Source organism: Anarhichas minor, unplaced genomic scaffold, assembly GCF_050575085.1.
Source record: "Anarhichas minor isolate MPS153535 unplaced genomic scaffold, ASM5057508v1 ptg000058l, whole genome shotgun sequence".
Classification (NCBI taxonomy): Eukaryota; Metazoa; Chordata; class Actinopteri; order Perciformes; family Anarhichadidae; genus Anarhichas; species Anarhichas minor.
Window position 1 is genome coordinate 4938551 of NW_027466504.1, and position 18469 is coordinate 4957019.

The following is an 18469-nucleotide window of genomic DNA, read 5'->3' on the forward strand; positions in this document are numbered from 1 at the left end:
ACAAGGATGCCATTAAGTTAACTATAACTAAAGGACAAGTTAGAAGGACGGGTCTAATATTATAATATATATATATACATATATATATATATAAATAATAGTAATCACAAATACACAACATATTATTTTAAAAGATATTTGTCACAAATTGGGTTTCAGTGTTAATTTCAGGTTCAATTTTCCTGAATATAAATCTTAAGCTTCAAAGTTCACAAAATATCAGCAAATATATATTTTATAAATAACATAATCAAAATGAAACACAAATGTTTGAGATAGAAAGGTATTTTGGTTTCATTTCACTGGAGTCTCATATTGTTACACGGAGTTTATTTTATTTCAGAATCAGGCAGAGTGAACAAAACAAACTTCCTTAATAATATGAGGAACTCTGATACTATAGGACCCCAGAATGACTGCAGCTTTTAGAAAAGATCACTTGATCAAGGCCGAGGTCAGACCACTGTTGACCTCAAAAGCTAAGGGTCATAGATCTTTTTTTAGTACCAAACTTGGTTGAACAGTAAATATAATCATAGTTGGATTATGAGACAATCGGCACCTAAAATACCTCACCACCTCTCCTTCATAGGAGCAAGATACAACGACTTTAGTTTAGCCTCCTTTTGTAGCTTTTATCTCTTTCTAGTCACTTTCAGTCTCTTATACAGTTGTTTTGAGTCTCTGTAGTTGTTTTGTGTAACTTTCACTGGTTCAGGCAGACTTGAATCAAAAAGCCTCACAATGAGACAGTTACAAGGAAAGTTCAGTTTACTTATCAGGTCGGGTGAGATCAAAACAGGGAGATCAGTCACTCAGGATACCAAATCTGAAAAGGTTCAGGTAGAAAATCCAAAGTCCAAGAAGCAGACAAGCAGAGTCAGAATAGGCAGATCAGATAACACGGACTAGGAAACACTGGAGAGTTTGACAGAAACATACAAGTCAATCTGACAAGGACAGAGTGAAAGTAGACTTGTAACAATACTGAGGGACTAATGAGAGGATGAGCTGCAGGTGAGGAGACGGTCGGGGAAGACCAGAGGTCTCATTTATGAACCAGAGTGTAGGATCCACACTGAAAGTTTGCATACGTTGAATTGTACATACGCTAAAAAATATTATGATTTATAAAACCTAGTGTACTCCTGTTAGTGAGCTATTTCCTGTTTTAAATCTCAAATCAAGCTGTAAATGTGAGCAGCTGGTTCAGCCTCACATCCCTCCCTCTACACGCCCACACTCAACCATTAATGGTCAATGCAAAGCACCTTATGAATGTTGATGTATAGAAATGAGCTGCTGATCAATGAGTCTTTACAGTGAATCACGGACCAAGAGGAAGACCAAGAAAATACATTTTAAATTAAGGTTCATGTGGATGAGGTGATCCCTGAACACTAGTTCCGTCCTTGTGACGCACACAAAATGTATCGTCACATTTTTTGTTTATTTGACAGAACGAATTTCTGTGATTTTGCTAATCATAATAAAACGTCCTCAGAAGTGTATTCCTATCTATGCCCAGGTAGCAGTTCAGCGCTGTGGTTTCAGCTCGCGACAAGGTACTTGTATGTACGCATGCAGCGTATTCTCATAGCTGGAGAATACGTTACATGAGGGAAGCCACACGTTTAGTCATTTCCTGTTTTTCTCAGGTTAGTGACATGTAAAGTGCACCAAATATGACATATGAAGTGGGGACCAATGTGTACTAAACATTTTTATAGATTATTTAGTGTTTCATGTAGTTGTTTGGTAGCTACATGAGTGTTGTTTTAAGACTGACTGTCGAGTGCTTGCTAAACTGAAATTTTGTTTCGCAAGACAGAAGGAAAGGTTATGCTGGGTGCCCCACAGTCGAAAGACAAGAAGGTTAGGCTAACTGAAAACTCTGAAGACAATATGGACAGCTGTCTGTCTTTATACGTCAGCCCCGTAAAAGTGTTCATTATCACCTATCATACACACAGTTTCACTCAATGACAATGATACAACAATGGGCCCGGGACAGCAGCTCGTATTGGGACATGAAGGGGACCCATGGGTCTGTTTAAAGTTGGGAATTCTAAAATGAGACAGATCTGAAATGTGCCTGGTCCTGGCTCGAGATCTTGACTCACATGTTGGATAGCATCGGCCTGAGTCAAGTGTCGAGTGTCATTTGGCCTCTATTTCCCCTTTACTTCCTGTCATCCTGACTTTAAAGAAGGGGTGTCCTCGAAAAATACCAAGTATTTTCATAGCGTCAACTGATTGTCAAATCACGTTTTTTTTTTGCCTATTCATCAAGCTCTGTTTGAGCAAAAGTACAGTACAGAAACAAACTAATACGAATACAATAAGTGCTAATAAGAGCTAATATAATACAATTAGTGCTGAGAGGCTCAGGGTAGTACTTCTTGAAGAGGTGAGTTTTCAGCCTGCACCGAAAGATGGGCAGCGACTCTGCTGTCCTGACGTCAGTGGGGAGTTCATTCCACCACTGAGGGGCCAGGACAGAAAACAGCCGTGACCGGGTCGATCAGCCGCAGGGACCTCTGAGCGACGGGGCAACCAATCGCCCCGAGGCAGCAGAGCGAAGAGGTCGGGCGGGGGTGTAGGGCTTGACCATGGCCTGGAGATAGGAAGGAGCTGTTCCTTTCACTGCCCTGTAGGCTGCACCAGAGTCTTACACTGGATGTGAGCTCTTACAGGGAGCCAAAGTAGTGTTGGGGGCCTTAATCTCTCTTGTTTTGATATGTTTTGCTCGAAAATTGTTGAAATAAGTGAACGTGCTTTGGAATCAAGCATTGCTATGTAATTTCATTGGCCAGAACTTGTCTCTTATTGTATCAAGAACATTTCTAGTAGCCTTGCATTACATCCCTTATTTTAATATTGTTACTATTTATTTATTTATTTGGTTTATTTAGTGAAGTCTGGTTCAACCACACAGCTACTTTCATTTGTTGTCTAATTAGGCCTCTTGTCAGGACTTTGTAGATGTGTACTGACTGAGCTCTCTTTACACCTTCTGACTCTCCTGGTGTGTTACTTCTGTTAAGGTGGTACGATTCACATCTTAATGATTTATTAACTCTCTTTTTATTGTGGAAAAAATAACACCCATTATGTTATGTGTCAAAATGCCCGACACTGTTTATTAACACTCACAAACAAGTTCAGATTAGTAATATTTTATTTTGTCTTGTCAGAGTATTCAGATAGAAGAGATCAGAAGAAATGGTAATAATAATAATAATACTAATATAGTTTATATATCTGTCACAACTCTGTCACTTCTTTCCACCTTTCACTCACCTAATTAGTTCATTCAGGGCACCTGCCAGTCACACTCACCTCATCAGCTCATCACTCTCACCTGCTCACTCTACCTCTTCACTATTTAAACCCCTGCCTCAGACACACTCACTGCCAGATCGTTCTTTGCATTCATGCTCAACTTTCCCGCACTCTCCCTTGGACTGATTCCCTGTTGCCGACCCTGCCTGTCCCGGACTACCTCGCCTTGCCTCTGCCCTGGTAACTTACTCAGCCCTTCTGTCCTTGACCACGAGAAATCTGTTGGATTCTTCCAGAGAATCTTCTGCCTGTCGTGTGATGCAAATAAAAGAACTCAACTCATACCAGTCTTGGTGTTGTCGTACTGCTCCTGGGTCCTAACTACACCCGTTACAGTACGATCTGGCCACATCATGGATCCAGCAGACGGCACCACGGCATGGACCCGGCTCGAGGCGATCGAGGAGACGATGCAACGAACCGAGACCATGGTGGTCACCAACACCGCCGAGGTTCACCACAACCTGGCGAATCAGAACCAGATGCTCACCACGTTGATAGACCAGGTACGACAACTCACGGCAGCCACAGCTCCGGCCAACGTGGCTGCTTCGCCGCTACTCGCTCCAGTTCAGTCGGGAATGGGTCCAGCAGCATCTACGGCGGTCTCGGAGCCCCGGGTGGGGGAGCCCGAACGCTACGCCGGGGATCCTGAGGGTTGCAACGCATTCCTGACGAACTGCTCCATCCTGTTTGCGTTGCAGCCCCGCACTTTCGCGTCTGAAGATGCCAGGGTAGCATTTACCATCAACCACCTGACGGGGAGAGCTCGGCTGTGGGGAACGGCGGAGTGGGATCGTCGTACTCCTGCCTGTGCTTCCTTCCAGTCCTTCTCCGCCGAGCTAAGCAAGGTTTTCGGGGCAGTTTCCGGAGGACCGGACGTCACCGGAGGGCTAATGAGGCTCCAGCAGGGCCACCGATCGGTCACAGACTACGCCATTGAATTCCGGACCCAGGCTCGATTAAGCTCATGGGGGATGGATGCCCAGTGTGACGCATATCTGCTCGGGTTAGCGGATTATATTAAAGATGAACTCATCTCGATCGAGCTACCCACGTCCCTGGACGGACTTATCGAGACTACCTCCAGAGTGGATCGCCGCATCCAAGTCAGACGGCTGGCAAGGCGCCGGGGACAGCCAAGTCAAGGGCAACCGTCTTGCTTTCCTCGTGCTACGGCTCTGGATTACACGCCGACGCAGCCGCTTCCTCAGGCGAGCGAACCCATGCAAGTGGGACGTACTGGGCTATCCACAGAGGAACGAGAGCGACGCAGACGGGGAAACCTATGCATGTACTGTGGTCAGGCGGGTCATTATGCTTACAATTGCATGTTAAAAGGACCGGGCTCGCCAGTAAGGAGGGAGGTACGGGTGAGCCGAGCTGATTCCCGATCCTCCGCCTGTCAACGACCACTTTTCCACGCCCAACTACTATTAACCGGGGGCTCCCATACTATTTCCACCTTCCTGGACTCTGGAGCAGACGCGTCCTTCATGGACGAGGACCTTGTTACCCAGTTGGGAATTGACTGGAGACCTCTTCCACAGGCTGTTCCAGCCAGCGCCCTGGACGGTCATCTTCTGGGAACAGTGACTCACCAAACCGTCCCGGTACACATGCTGTTATCCGGCAACCACCACGAGACCATCAGTTTCCACATCCTGCAAACCCCTCACATCCCTCTCATTCTGGGATACCCCTGGCTGCGTCGACATAATCCGCACGTCGACTGGACTACGGGAGCTTTTCGGGGTTGGAGCCAGGCCTGTCACCTAGTCTGCCTGAAACAAGCCGCCGTTCCACGAAGTGCCAGGCTCTCCAGGTCCACGCCTGAACTTACGGGGGTTCCTGCGGAATACTTGGACTTTAGGGAAGTATTCAACAAGTCCAAAGCCCTGTCTCTGCCTCCTCACCGTCCGTATGATTGTGCCATCGACCTCCATCCTGGTACATTCCCACCTAAGGGGCGCCTGTATTCCCTGTCAGTTCCTGAAAGAGAAGCTATGGACAAATATATTAACGACTCCCTGGCTTCCGGTATCATACGCCCCTCGTCCTCTCCCGCAGGGGCTGGATTTTTCTTTGTGGAGAAGAAGGACAAGACTCTCAGACCCTGCATCGACTACCGGGGCTTAAATGAAATCACGGTTAAGAACCGCTACCCCTTGCCACTCATCGCAACGGCCTTCGAGCTACTTCAAGGAGCCACCATCTTCTCCAAGCTGGACCTCCGCAATGCCTATCACCTGGTCCGGATCAGGGAAGGGGATGAGTGGAAGACGGCATTCAATACACCTAAAGGACATTATGAGTACCTTGTGATGCCCTTCGGCTTAACCAACGCCCCTGCCATCTTCCAGGCCCTGGTCAACGACGTGCTCCGAGACATGTTGGACCGGCACGTATTCGTCTACCTCGACGACATCCTGATCTTTTCCAAGAACCAAGAGGAACATGTGCACCATGTCCAGTCCGTGCTTCAACGCCTACTGGAGAACTCCCTGTTTGTGAAGGCGGAGAAGTGCGAGTTTCATGTTCACACGGTTTCATTCCTGGGGTATATTGTCTCCCAGGGCAGCATCCAGATGGACCCCGCTAAGGTTGCCGCGGTCACTACCTGGCCTGTTCCAAGCTCCTGCAAGCAACTTCAAAGTTTCCTGGGGTTCGCCAACTTCTATCGGAGGTTCATCAGGAATTACAGTGCGGTCGCTTCCCCACTCACCGCCCTCACCTCCTCCAAGACCCCTTTCCGATGGACCTCTGCAGCTGAAGAGGCCTTCCAGAACCTGAAGTCCAGGTTCACTTCTGCACCCATCCTCCGAGTCCCGGATCCTGACAGGCAATTTGTGGTGGAGGTGGATGCCTCCGACATAGGAGTTGGGGGTGTCCTGTCCCAGCGCTCGGCCACTGATCAAAAGCTCCATCCCTGTGCCTTTTTTTCGCGACGGCTTTCCCCTGCCGAGAGAAACTATGACATTGGTAACCGAGAACTACTAGCAGTGAAGCTGGCCCTGGAGGAGTGGCGGCATTGGTTGGAGGGGACCAAGCTCCCATTCCTTGTTTGGACCGACCACAAGAACCTGGAGTACATCCGCACAGCCAAGAGACTCAATTCCCGACAGGCCAGGTGGTCGTTATTCTTCACCCGGTTCCACTTCACGCTCTCCTATCGCCCCGGTTCCCGCAATGTCAAGCCTGATGCCCTTTCCCGTCAGTTCCAGGGGGAGGCGGAATCCACCGCTGGCCCCTCATCCATCCTCCCTGCCTCCTGTCAAGTAGGCGTTCTCACCTGGGAGATTGAGAAATCGGTGAGGGCCGCTACTAGGGGTCAAGCCGGTCCCAGCGCGTGCCCTCCTAACCGCCTGTTTGTCCCTCAGGGCCTTCGGTCCGACGTCCTCCAGTGGGCACACTCCTCTCCACTTACCTGCCACCCGGGCATCCAGAGGACCCAGGACGTCCTGCGGCAGCGCTTCTGGTGGGTCTCGCTCAACAAGGACACCAGGGAATTCGTCAACGCCTGCCCTGTGTGCAACCAACAGAAACCTTCCCATCAGGCTCCGGCCGGCCTCCTGCGGCCTCTCCCAGTGCCTCATCGTCCGTGGTCTCACATCTCCCTGGACTTTGTCACCGGACTACCGTTATCTGAGGGCCACACCGTCATTCTGACAGTGGTCGACAGATTCAGCAAGCTGGCCCACTTTATTCCTCTCCCCAAACTCCCATCTGCTAAGGAGACGGCTGAACTCATCTGTCTGCATATCTTCCGCCTGCATGGAATTCCAGTCGACATTGTCTCCGACCGAGGTCCTCAGTTCACCTCCATCTTTTGGAGGGAATTCTGCACTCTGCTGGGGGCCACTGTCAGTCTGTCATCGGGGTTTCATCCTCAGTCCAATGGTCAGACGGAGAGGAAGAATCAGGAGATGGAAACAGCCCTTCGCTGCATGGTCTCCCGGAATCCTGCCTCCTGGTCCCGTCAGTTGATGTGGGTAGAGTACGCCCATAACACCCTGACCAGTTCCGCCACAGGCTTGTCACCCTTTCAGTGTGCTTATGGGTTCCAGCCACCCCTGTTCCCGGCATTGGAAAGGGAAGTTTCCTGCCCATCTGTCCAGACATTCATCCGCCGCTGCCACCAGACCTGGACTAGGGCCCGAGCAACCCTGCTCCAGTCTGCGGACCGCGCTGCTACAGCGGCGAATCGACACCACACCCCAGCCCCTATCTACCAGGTGGGTCAGAGGGTGTGGTTGGCAACCAGGGACCTACCTTTGCGGGTGGAGTCTAAAAAGCTGGGCCCACGGTTCATTGGGCCGTTCGAGATTGAGAGGATCATCAACCCGGCAGCAGTAAGGCTCAAGCTCCCCAGGTCCATGCGCATTCACCCCACGTTCCATGTATCCAAGGTCAAACCGGTCCGGGAGAGCCCTTTGGTGCCGGCTGCTCCGCCTCCTCCGCCTCCTCGCCTCTTTGAAGGAGGTCCGGTTTACTCTGTCCATCGCCTGCTGCGCTCCCGCCGCTGGGGGCGAGGGCTTCAATACCTGGTCGACTGGGAGGGATACGGTCCGGAGGAGAGGCAATGGGTTCCGGCTCGGAACATCTGCGACCCTCGACTCATCGCCAGATTTCATCGGCAGCACCCAGAACAACCATCTAGGACCCAGACGACTGCCAGGAACACCCAGCAGGTCCCCGGTGCGGACCATGAGAGACCTCCCTCCGGGCCCAAGGAACCCTCCCACCTGAACCCCTCCACCCACCCGGATGGGGATTCTGACTCTGCGGCCTCGGAGGAGTTTTGACCCTCCTCCGGGCCCCCACCACCCTCCCTTGGGAGACGTTTTGTTTTTTGTTTTTTTTGGACTTCCGGAGCCGTCCCTTGAGGGGGGGGTTCTGTCACAGCTCTGTCACTTCTTTCCACCTTTCACTCACCTAATTAGTTCATTCAGGGCACCTGCCAGTCACACTCACCTCATCAGCTCATCACTCTCACCTGCTCACTCTACCTCTTCACTATTTAAACCCCTGCCTCAGACACACTCACTGCCAGATCGTTCTTTGCATTCATGCTCAACTTTCCCGCACTCTCCCTTGGACTGATTCCCTGTTGCCGACCCTGCCTGTCCCGGACTACCTCGCCTTGCCTCTGCCCTGGTAACTTACTCAGCCCTTCTGTCCTTGACCACGAGAAATCTGTTGGATTCTTCCAGAGAATCTTCTGCCTGTCGTGTGATGCAAATAAAAGAACTCAACTCATACCAGTCTTGGTGTTGTCGTACTGCTCCTGGGTCCTAACTACACCCGTTACAATATCATTTGATTTGATTTCTTTTTTTCTGTTTTCTTTTTTTACAATTTATGGTATTTTGACAATTTTCACCTCTCATAGATAATCCTACATTTCTTAAAGGCAGCTCTAAATATCAACAGTGAAACCAAATGTCACAAACTGTAAGAGAAATATTAGTTTTCAAGGTGAACACAACGAGGTATTTTAGTGAACTAACATTGTTTGAAATCTGTTTAAGAAGTTCTAGATTTCGTTCTAACTTCTACGAATATATCAAATATTCTGTCAGTTAATCATTCTTTTGTGAATTTCAGGTGAGTTTTGAGACTCATTTAACAGTTATGTTCAGATTTCAGTGACAATTATTTTATGTAAGAAATTGGTATTACAATATAATGAAGAGAAGGCTTTGCTGGCCCTGACGCCCCACCACTGGAATGTGGGTAGGAGTTTATCCTAAGGGTGGTGTTTGTAGTGTTCTCCTTCCAGTATGGCTAGAGGTTGATGAAACAATACTCTGAACAGAGTGATGTAACTTCAACAAACTTACTCTCATTCTTGAAGGTCGTACATTTTATGTGACCAAACAGAACATCATGTATTCCTTGGATTCCCCGGAGAGAGCAAGTCTCACTATATTACAACCCTCTCTGATCTCTAGATGAACATAGATGTGTTATTAGCAATACTATATATGAACTGAAATAAAAAAGTCTCCGTATTTGAACTCAAATTGTCCATGAGTCTTTTCTTCTTCTACTAACAATGTGCTACTTTGCAGTGATATTTGATCAACAATCTCTTGATTTCTCCAGAAGTCACAAAGTACCTGCTGAACATGGTGCATCCAGATAAATGTTCTTCTCTTGGTGATGAAGACCTTCATCATCTGGAGGGTGTGGAGTTCATGGTCAGATAATGCGCTATGTTGAAATATTAATCAGACAAGTTTTAATATTTATTTTGGGTATATTACTAATTACATATGATATAAATCAGGACATACAAATATGATAATTACATAATTGATTACTTAATCATTACATTAAGCGATAAAAAATAATCATTAGGTGTTTATTCCGTTTATTATTGCAGAGGATTATAATCATTAGGTGCACACAAAGAAAATCTATATAGATTTTCTTTGTGTGCACCTAATGATTATTTTTATATTTGTATATATATAAATTTTAAATATATTAACTTGCAATCTGGAAAACCGTAATGAACATTTTTCCCTCTTTTCTGACATTGATTCATGAATTAAGAAAATATCTGACATATAAAATCAATAATACATTTTTAGATGTACTTAAAGTATCTTTTACTCAAATCAGATATGTGACTAACTTTTCTGACTTCATGGGGTCAAAGGTCAACTGTGATCAGTTGTTAGATAACTCAGTGAATTTAGTAAAGCCTCATTTCTCCAACAGAAAGAATAGAACACGACCAAAAGAGATGCTTCCATCTCGAGACCGACACAAAGAGTTAATTTTGTTCATCTTGTTCATCTGGATCAGAGCTGTAGATATTTTGATTGACAGCGAGACCAATCGCTCACTTAAACTGAAGCATAAAGTCATATTTATATTTGTAACTAAATTATAGACTCATTCAAAGACAGCCCCCTTTAATTCATCATATAACAGTTTTATAACAGCTTTATAACAATTTTACAACAGTTTTATAACAGTGATGATGTGACATGATATAATCAGATGAGTGGAGACACTCAGAGTTTACTATTTTGTAATAAACTATTTAAATGAAGTCAGATTTTCTTTTTCTTTCAACAGAAAGTGTGAAATCTTTTAAATTTGATGCTTTTAAAAGACAAAACATTTTTTTTTCTAAACATGAATCTTTCCATTATTTTAATAGTTCAGTATTGTATGCAAGATAACAGGTATGTTTATGCATGGCAGTGGCACTAATAGGCCATCACTCATTTTCGTTTCCACATTCATGTTTAAAATGAAAACGTCAATTTGAATAGCTTGTTTGCATGATTATCATGCAATTGACAGACAATGTTGATATTGGCATTGGTATCAGTTGTCAAGGTATGTTTATGAATGGCAGTGGCACGGCCTCCCTACTCACTGTACCTTGCACATGTTTAAAATAAAAACATGAATATATGAACCTGTGTGTTATTTGAAAATCTTAGTATTGAATGCACAATAAAGAGGTATTCATGGTACTAGGCCTAGTTTAATATAAAACACAATTTTAAACAATATATATAGTCGGGGGTCCCTGCTCCATCTCTCTCTCAGTTTGGGGGTCCTTGGCCTGAAAAACGTTGAAGACCCCTGCTTTAGTGTGTTTGATTTGTAAATTTGTAAAGGGAAATATTTTATTCCACAAAAAACGTTAATATAAGATATTTCCTACAGCACCTGAAGGCACCACAAGAGCCCGCCTCCGAGAAGCCCTGATTGGTGGAGAGCTGGTGTCGTCAGAGGAGCAGGAAACAAGAAGTAGAGAACCCGGAGGACAGACTTTAAATAAACCATCAGAGATTCAATCTTCAAACATTTGTATCTGCTGCAGGTGAGTTCACTTCCTGTTTGTGTTGTGAGACACGTGACTGACAGAGAGACAACAGCTGATTGACGCTGTGAGTGTGAAGCAACAGCAACATGATGAGACAACGACAACTCTTTACTTCAGGAAACTACAGTATACTGCAGTACGAGGAAAAGTACTGCATGTTCCACATAAAAGAATACAGAAGTATTATCAGGTAGTAGTTCATCATACAGGACGATTCCATCAGTGTGATGTAGTCTGATATACAGTATATATATACATACAGTGCCTTGCATAAGTATTCACCCCCCTTGGATGTTTTCCCATTTTGTTGCTTTTATACATGAAATCATGGTCAATATTATTTTGCTTTTTTGTCAAGAATTTGCAAAAAAGCTTCTTTCATGTCAAAGTGAAAACAGATTTTTACGAACTAATGTCAATTAATTAAAGATATATAGTGTAAAATAAGTGTTTGCATAAATATTCACCCCTTTAAAGTGACTGACCTAATTCAACAGAAGTCCAGCTAGTTGATGCCAGCAGTGTCACACGTAGTGAAATGGAGATGACCTGAGTGCAGTTGATGTGTGTCGAGTGATTGTAGTATAAACACACCTGTGTCTGGGAGGTCCAGTCTCTGGTTCATCAGTATTCCTGCTACAATTGCAACATGAAGACAAAAGAACACTCCAAGCTACTCAGAGAAAAGATCATTGAAAAGTACAAGTCAGGAGATGGCTACAAAAATATTTCCTACACACTGGACATCCCACAGAGTTCAGTTCAGTCCATCATTAAGAAATGGAAGGAGTATGGCACTTGTTTAAATCTCCTAGAGCTGGCCGTCCTCACAAACTGAGTGACCGGGCAAGAAGAGGACTGATGAGGGAGAACACCAAGACACCTAGGACCACTCTGAAGGAGTTCAAAGCTGCAGTGACTCAGATGGGAGAGACTGTACATACAGCAACTGTTGCCGGGTTCTTCACCAGTCGAAGCTGTATGGGAGAGTGGCAAAGAGAAAGCCACTGTTAAAAAAAGCTCATATGAAATCTTGCCTGGAGTTCACTCAAAGGCATGTTGGAAAAATTGAGCTTTTTGGCCATCAGACTAGACGCTATGTTTGGTGAACACCAAACACTGCACATCACCACAAACACACCATCTCCACCGTGAAGCATGGTGGTGGCAGCATCATGCTCTGGGGATGCTTCTCAGCAGCAGGCCCTGGAAGGCTTGTAAAGGTAGAGGGGAACATGAATGCAGAAAGATATTGCCAAATCCTGGAGGATAATCTGACTCAGTCTGCAAGAGAACTACGACTTGAGAGAAGATTTATTCTCCAGCAAGACAACGACCCCAAGCATACAGCAAAAGCTCCACAGAATGGTTCAAAGACCACAAGGTGAATGTTCTGGAGTGGAAGTCAAAGCCCAGACCTCAATCCAATCCAGAATCTGTGGCTGGACTTGAGAAGAGCTGATCACGCCCGATCCCTGAGCAACCTGACAGAGCTTGAGCTGTTTTGAAGAAGAATAGAGAAAAATCTTAGTGTCCAGATGTGCCAGCCTGAGTGAGACACATCCACACACACACTCAGTGCTGTGATTGCAGCCAAAGGTGCATCTACTAAATACTGACCTGAAGGGGGTGAATATTTATGCAATTGTTGGGGCTAGATGTTTTCAGGGGAGACCCAGACCGCACCAAAAATGAACTGGATCCGGTTAACAATCAAAAAGTATTTAATAAACAAGAGAAGCTATAACAGTTGCAAACTGAATTACTCTATCGATATCAATATGTCCCCAGGGCAGAGTTCTCACAAGGCCCACTAAATAGCCCAGCCCAGCTGGTAAACTACCCAGAGTGGTAACGGCGCAAACTCTGGCAAAACCCTCTGGAACTAAGCCTATATTTAAAAGTCTCTGTCCGAAAGTTTAAATGTCCATTATCAGCCTCTGTGATTGGCCGAAATTCAATAGCCCCTCCTGGCTTGGGGCAGTTATCATCTCAGTGTTTGGTTGAAGTCGTCCGGACTCCTCCTCTGGTCCTGGTGGTCAGTTGTCCCTCTGTCCTCTGCTGCACCTCTGTAAAGTCTCACTCAAAATGTTCCCTTTCTGACCCTCAAAACTATTCATACAGTGTTTTAATACCTTTAGTGACTATACTTCTATGGTTTAATACATTCAATGAGTAAAATACTGTAACATATAATATCCTCTACAAGTAAGAATATTGTAAACATAATACATTCCATAAGTAAATATTTTGTGACTCTAACATATTTTGACATTCTTATTATTGTGACACTTCTACTCACCACTAGGGGTGTTATTTAATCCTACTTATAATATTTATTATACTGAAATCCTTAACACAATCATTTACTTTACCTTATATATTTTTAATTAATTAACATTATTTTGTAAAAATCAGTTTTCACTTTGATATTAAAGAGGTTTTTTTTGCAAATTCTTGTCAAAAAAGCCAAATTATATTGACCATGATTTCATGTATAAAAGCAACAAAAGGATGAAACATCCAAGGGGGGTGAATACTTATGCAAGGCACTGTACATGTACATCAGAAAGAGGAGAGTCAGGACTACAGTTGTCTTCCCTAACACGTCTTGTTCTGCTGCGCCCTCAGGTGGTGGAGGTCTGCTACGACGTCCTGAAGGAGCGTATCTTCTCCAAATAATGAGGGAAACAAGGGAAGGTGACCTTTGTTGACTGATTGAAATGTCATTAATACAATAAATGACTGAAGCAGGATTTCCTCTTTGCTCTATTTCTCTAAGATACCCAGTTTATCCTACAACGTTCGGCCTGTTGTGACAGTCAACAACGACAGTATATGGAACATATTTCACTGGGGATGTAACAATATACGGTGACTCAATACATCATACTGAGCAGCTGAAAAGTGGATCACAATGTGGACACATTTTCTTTATTTGAATAATAAAAGAGAGAAAAGTGTCTGGTTTGGGACTACTTTTCTCTCCAACGTTTCTGTGACACTTAAATTGAGGTGTGATGAGGTTTAAAAAGCCCTTTAACCTTTTGTTTCTGTATTCTGAACTTGTTCGACTGGTAATATGTTGATAATATCTGAGCCTTTGGTTTTCTTTAGTGAAGCCTGGTTCACCCACACAGCTGCTTCCACTTGTGGCCTAATTAGAGCTCTTGTCAGGACTGTGTGGATGTGAACAGACCGAGATCTATTAACACCTTCTGACTCTCCTGTTCTCTAACTTCTGTTAAGCTGCTGCAGCTCACAGCTTTATGATTTATTAGTCATAGATTATATGAGTTGTTTGTTCAAATTAATAATATTCTAACATTTCTTTTCAGGGAATTCAGAAAGAGGAAATATAAGATTATTTGATATTTACACAATATTTAACAACTATTTGAACTTTTTTTTAACAAACTATGAGATTCTAACAATTCTTCTGTTAACATGAAGCAACTTTGAACCTTTTCGAGACATCGAGGTGAAATCTGATTGGATAAAAGCTCTCCTTAAAACAAGCTGCACTGGAAGCAGCGCTGCAGGCTGGAAGCAGAGCAACAGAGGAGGACAGTAGCTGTGCAATGAGAAAATAAGCTAATGGGAAAAATAATTAGAATACATGTAGTGTATTTATGAAAAATTATTAAATAATAAAATAGCTATAACTTTGTGATTCTGTTTAGGCCCTGACGGCCCACCACTGCCATTCATAACATTGCTGATGTCTTCCTGCTCACCAATCTCAACACAGATCTCCTCCACGCTCCATGAAAACAAAAGAGGGAATAACTCAGGTTATAGAGCTCCTCTTTAAACCATCCATCTGCTGAGTCCATATTTTCGGTTGGTTCCTTCTGTCAAGTTAAGGCAAAAAGGTAGCAGGAGATGGACCCAAACACAGAGACACGGGGAGCAGAAGGATGAAGAAATGGTGATTTTAATAAAGAAAATGTCACACACATGTATACTACATGTGTATATAACCTCCAACACACACTCAGTCACAGTTTATTTATTTCTTTAAGATTAAAATCTAATTAAATCTAACGACTGAAAGCGTCAGTTTATTTCCTTGTTTAATTTAATTAAAGATAATAATTAGTTTGAATCTTTAGTCCAAACTTGTTCAGTTGATCAGGACTCTGAGACTTGATGTGCAGTGAGAGGACGCCCCCTGCTGGATGAACAACACCACAGTCTGTGTCCCAAATCCATCATTCTACACACAATGTACTAAATACTGATCATATAGTGAACAATCAATCACCTTTATCATGTTAGAGTCACTGTTATTAACACGTATTGTTGGAAAGTCACAGAGCTCAGTTAAAGTTCATCAGATACAACGTTTATTTACAACATTTTATTATACACATATACACCTACACACATACATATGCACACACACACACACTTACACACACACACACTTACACACACATATATACACACGCACACACACACACACACTCATTTAATGAATTCCAAAAAGATGATTGTTGGCTGTAATGTTTTTCTGATGGACTATAGGCTATATTTTATGTGTGTGTGTGTGTATATATACAGTATATATAAAAAAAATCGAATGATTATTTTAACATATTATTCTGTTTTTATAATCCTCTGTAATAATAAACAGAATAAACACCTCTCCGGGGAATCCAAGGAATACATGATGTTCTGTTTGGACACATAAGATGTACGACCTTCAAGAATGAGAGTAAGGTTGTTGAAGTTACATCACTCTGTTCAGAGTATTGTTTCATCAACCTCTAGCATACTGGAGAGAGAACACTACAAACACCACCCTTAGGATAAACTCCTAATCACATTCTCCTACCTCACATCAGCTGTGTGTGATCCTGTACACACTGAACTATCTGGTCAGCAGAGAGAAGGTTTCTCTAGCAGGAGGAGACTCTCCCTCCTACAGAGAACACAGAGACACTGAGGAACCAGACCTGAACCAGAACCCAAACCCAAAGCCAGGATAAAGAGGTTCAGTGAATGTGGTGTTGAAGGTGTGGAGGTGGATCAGTGTGTCAGAGGAGACTCTGTAGAAGGACAGAGAGCCAGCAGGACAGTCCACATACACTGCTACTCTACCAGAGTAGGAGGAGGAGGAGGAGGAGATGGGTGTTCTTGTCTTATTGTGATAGACAGAGTAACCACCATCAGAGCACAACAGACTCCAGGACTGATCATTCATTCCAAACAAACAGTCATAACTGTCTCCTCTCCTTCTGATTCCTCTGTAACTCACTGATATAGAAACTCTTTCTCTCCACTCGACCTCCCAGTAACAGCGACCAGTCAGACCAGTTCTACACAGCAGCTGAGGACAGACATCAAACCTGTCTGGATGATCAGGATATGACTGAACCTCCTCCACATGTGTCACCTTCCTGTTGTTGTCAGACAGTTTGAGGTTTCTGTTCACTGTATTTGTGTCGAGTGTGAGTTCACAGGAATCTGATGGAGAGAACAAGACACAATACAGCTGCAGTTATTAATCTATCATCTGTTTGATGATGACATCAGAGATGTGAATGAGTGATGTCACAGTTTGAAGATGCTTTGTTTTCATGAATCAAATTCAAAGCACACTTACACTTCCTCAGACCTGGTCTGAACCATCGGACTCCAGCAGGCTCCACCCTGAAAGGAGGAGGGGGGTCAGAGCAGCATGAAACATGGACATTACATCGCTCTCACACACAGAGCTTTGTTATTCATGTTCACATGGAGCACTTATTATTCATCAGCTCATATTCTTTTACTTCAGAGGAGCTTCTTCTGATTGGCCGATGACGACAGCTCATTATGTTCACTTATTCATGATATATTATTATCAGTATTATATTGACAATCATCATCCATTTCACACTCAGTTTCCTCTACCAGTCAGTCAGTAAATCAAATGTTTAAACCTGCATCAATTGATTTCTTTGTCCACTTGTGGTTCAGTGAAAACAAGCTGTAAACACAACATCTGACATATTATCAGCTTATAAAGTAGTTGTGTCGGTTCTGGGTCGTGGTCGCACGTGCGTGAGTCGCACTGCATGGGCGGAGTCACTTTGTTAATAGAACCTCTACAAGTTCAAACCAACGGATGTACGACCTTTAAACTACTGAACTGAGCTGATTACCTGTGAAATCTCTGACATCTAAACCAAAGTCAAGTCTCCCTTCAGTCGCTCATGGACGCAATCAGCCAGTGTAAAACAGACTTAATATCACGGCTTGATGCTTCTACTGAAACCATTAATACGGTGGTGATATTAATTATTATCTTTTATATACAGTATATATATATATGTATATAATATAAGAGGTAAACACCAAATCACTGCAGTACAACAAAGAGTCAGCTGCAACGAAGACGACATTGAGGACTTAAAAATCAGTCACATTGAAAAAGAAAACAGTGAGCTGAAACAGAAGGCGGACTCAATGGAGAATTACAGCAGGTAATGGAGAGAGCTCACTCAGCCCCACACAGATGTATGTGGAAGGTGTCAGCAGCATGTAGCCACCTATATGCATTTAATGTGGCTCTGTCCAGAAATTCATACATTTTGGGTTGAAATTGGTAACCAAGTATCCTCCATAACACAGTGTCCTATTGAGCTCAATCCTGTACAATGCATCCTAGGCCTAGACGCTGCCTCACCAGAATTAAACAGAATTCTTAGTCTTCTATCGTTCTGTGCACGGTTATCAATCTTACAGTATTGGCTAGACGGCGCACAACCATCTGTTTCAAGTTGGCTTTATAATGTTCTACAACTACTCCCATTGGAGAGGCTCACACATGTTCTCCAAGGAGACATAAATGGGTTCTTCTCTGTTTGGAACCCTGTTATGGATTTTATTGGAGAGGACTATGCCGAAACCATACGAATAGGTTTTGCAACGTGGGATCCAAGTCAGCTGGTGAAGGGAAAAGTCCACAATATTTAATATTATTTAATTGTTGTGACAGGTATAATATGGACGATGATGATCTACAACTGTGCTGTTTTCTCAGATAAAAAACATGGTTTGTTGCTGAGTTTGACTGTCTGTATAGTTAGCCGCAATTAATATTTAATTGTTATTGCAGGGTCAATATGGAGGGTGATGATTTATGTTTGTTTTGGTTTCTTGTGTCTCAATTTTTTTGTGTCTGAGTCTGATTGTTTGTATAGTTAGCAGGTATGTTATGTTATGTGCTGTTCTTTTTGGGGGTAACATGTGGTGTGTAAACTATATAAACTGAAAATA

General features: G+C 43.8%; 1 protein-coding gene across 1 annotated transcript; it reads right to left on the bottom strand.

The window, feature by feature from the left end:
* Window positions 1–15654: 15654 nt before the first annotated feature.
* On the bottom strand, window positions 15655–17731 carry LOC142933158 (neoverrucotoxin subunit alpha-like). The gene is made up of 2 exons (XM_076077295.1): window positions 17692–17731; window positions 15655–16672 (listed from the first exon to the last, which is right to left on the bottom strand). Exons 1-2 carry the CDS (start codon window positions 17729–17731, stop codon window positions 16128–16130), a joined length of 585 nt encoding a protein of 194 aa, XP_075933410.1. The 3' UTR covers window positions 15655–16127.
* Between the last annotated feature and the right edge of the window lie 738 nt (window positions 17732–18469).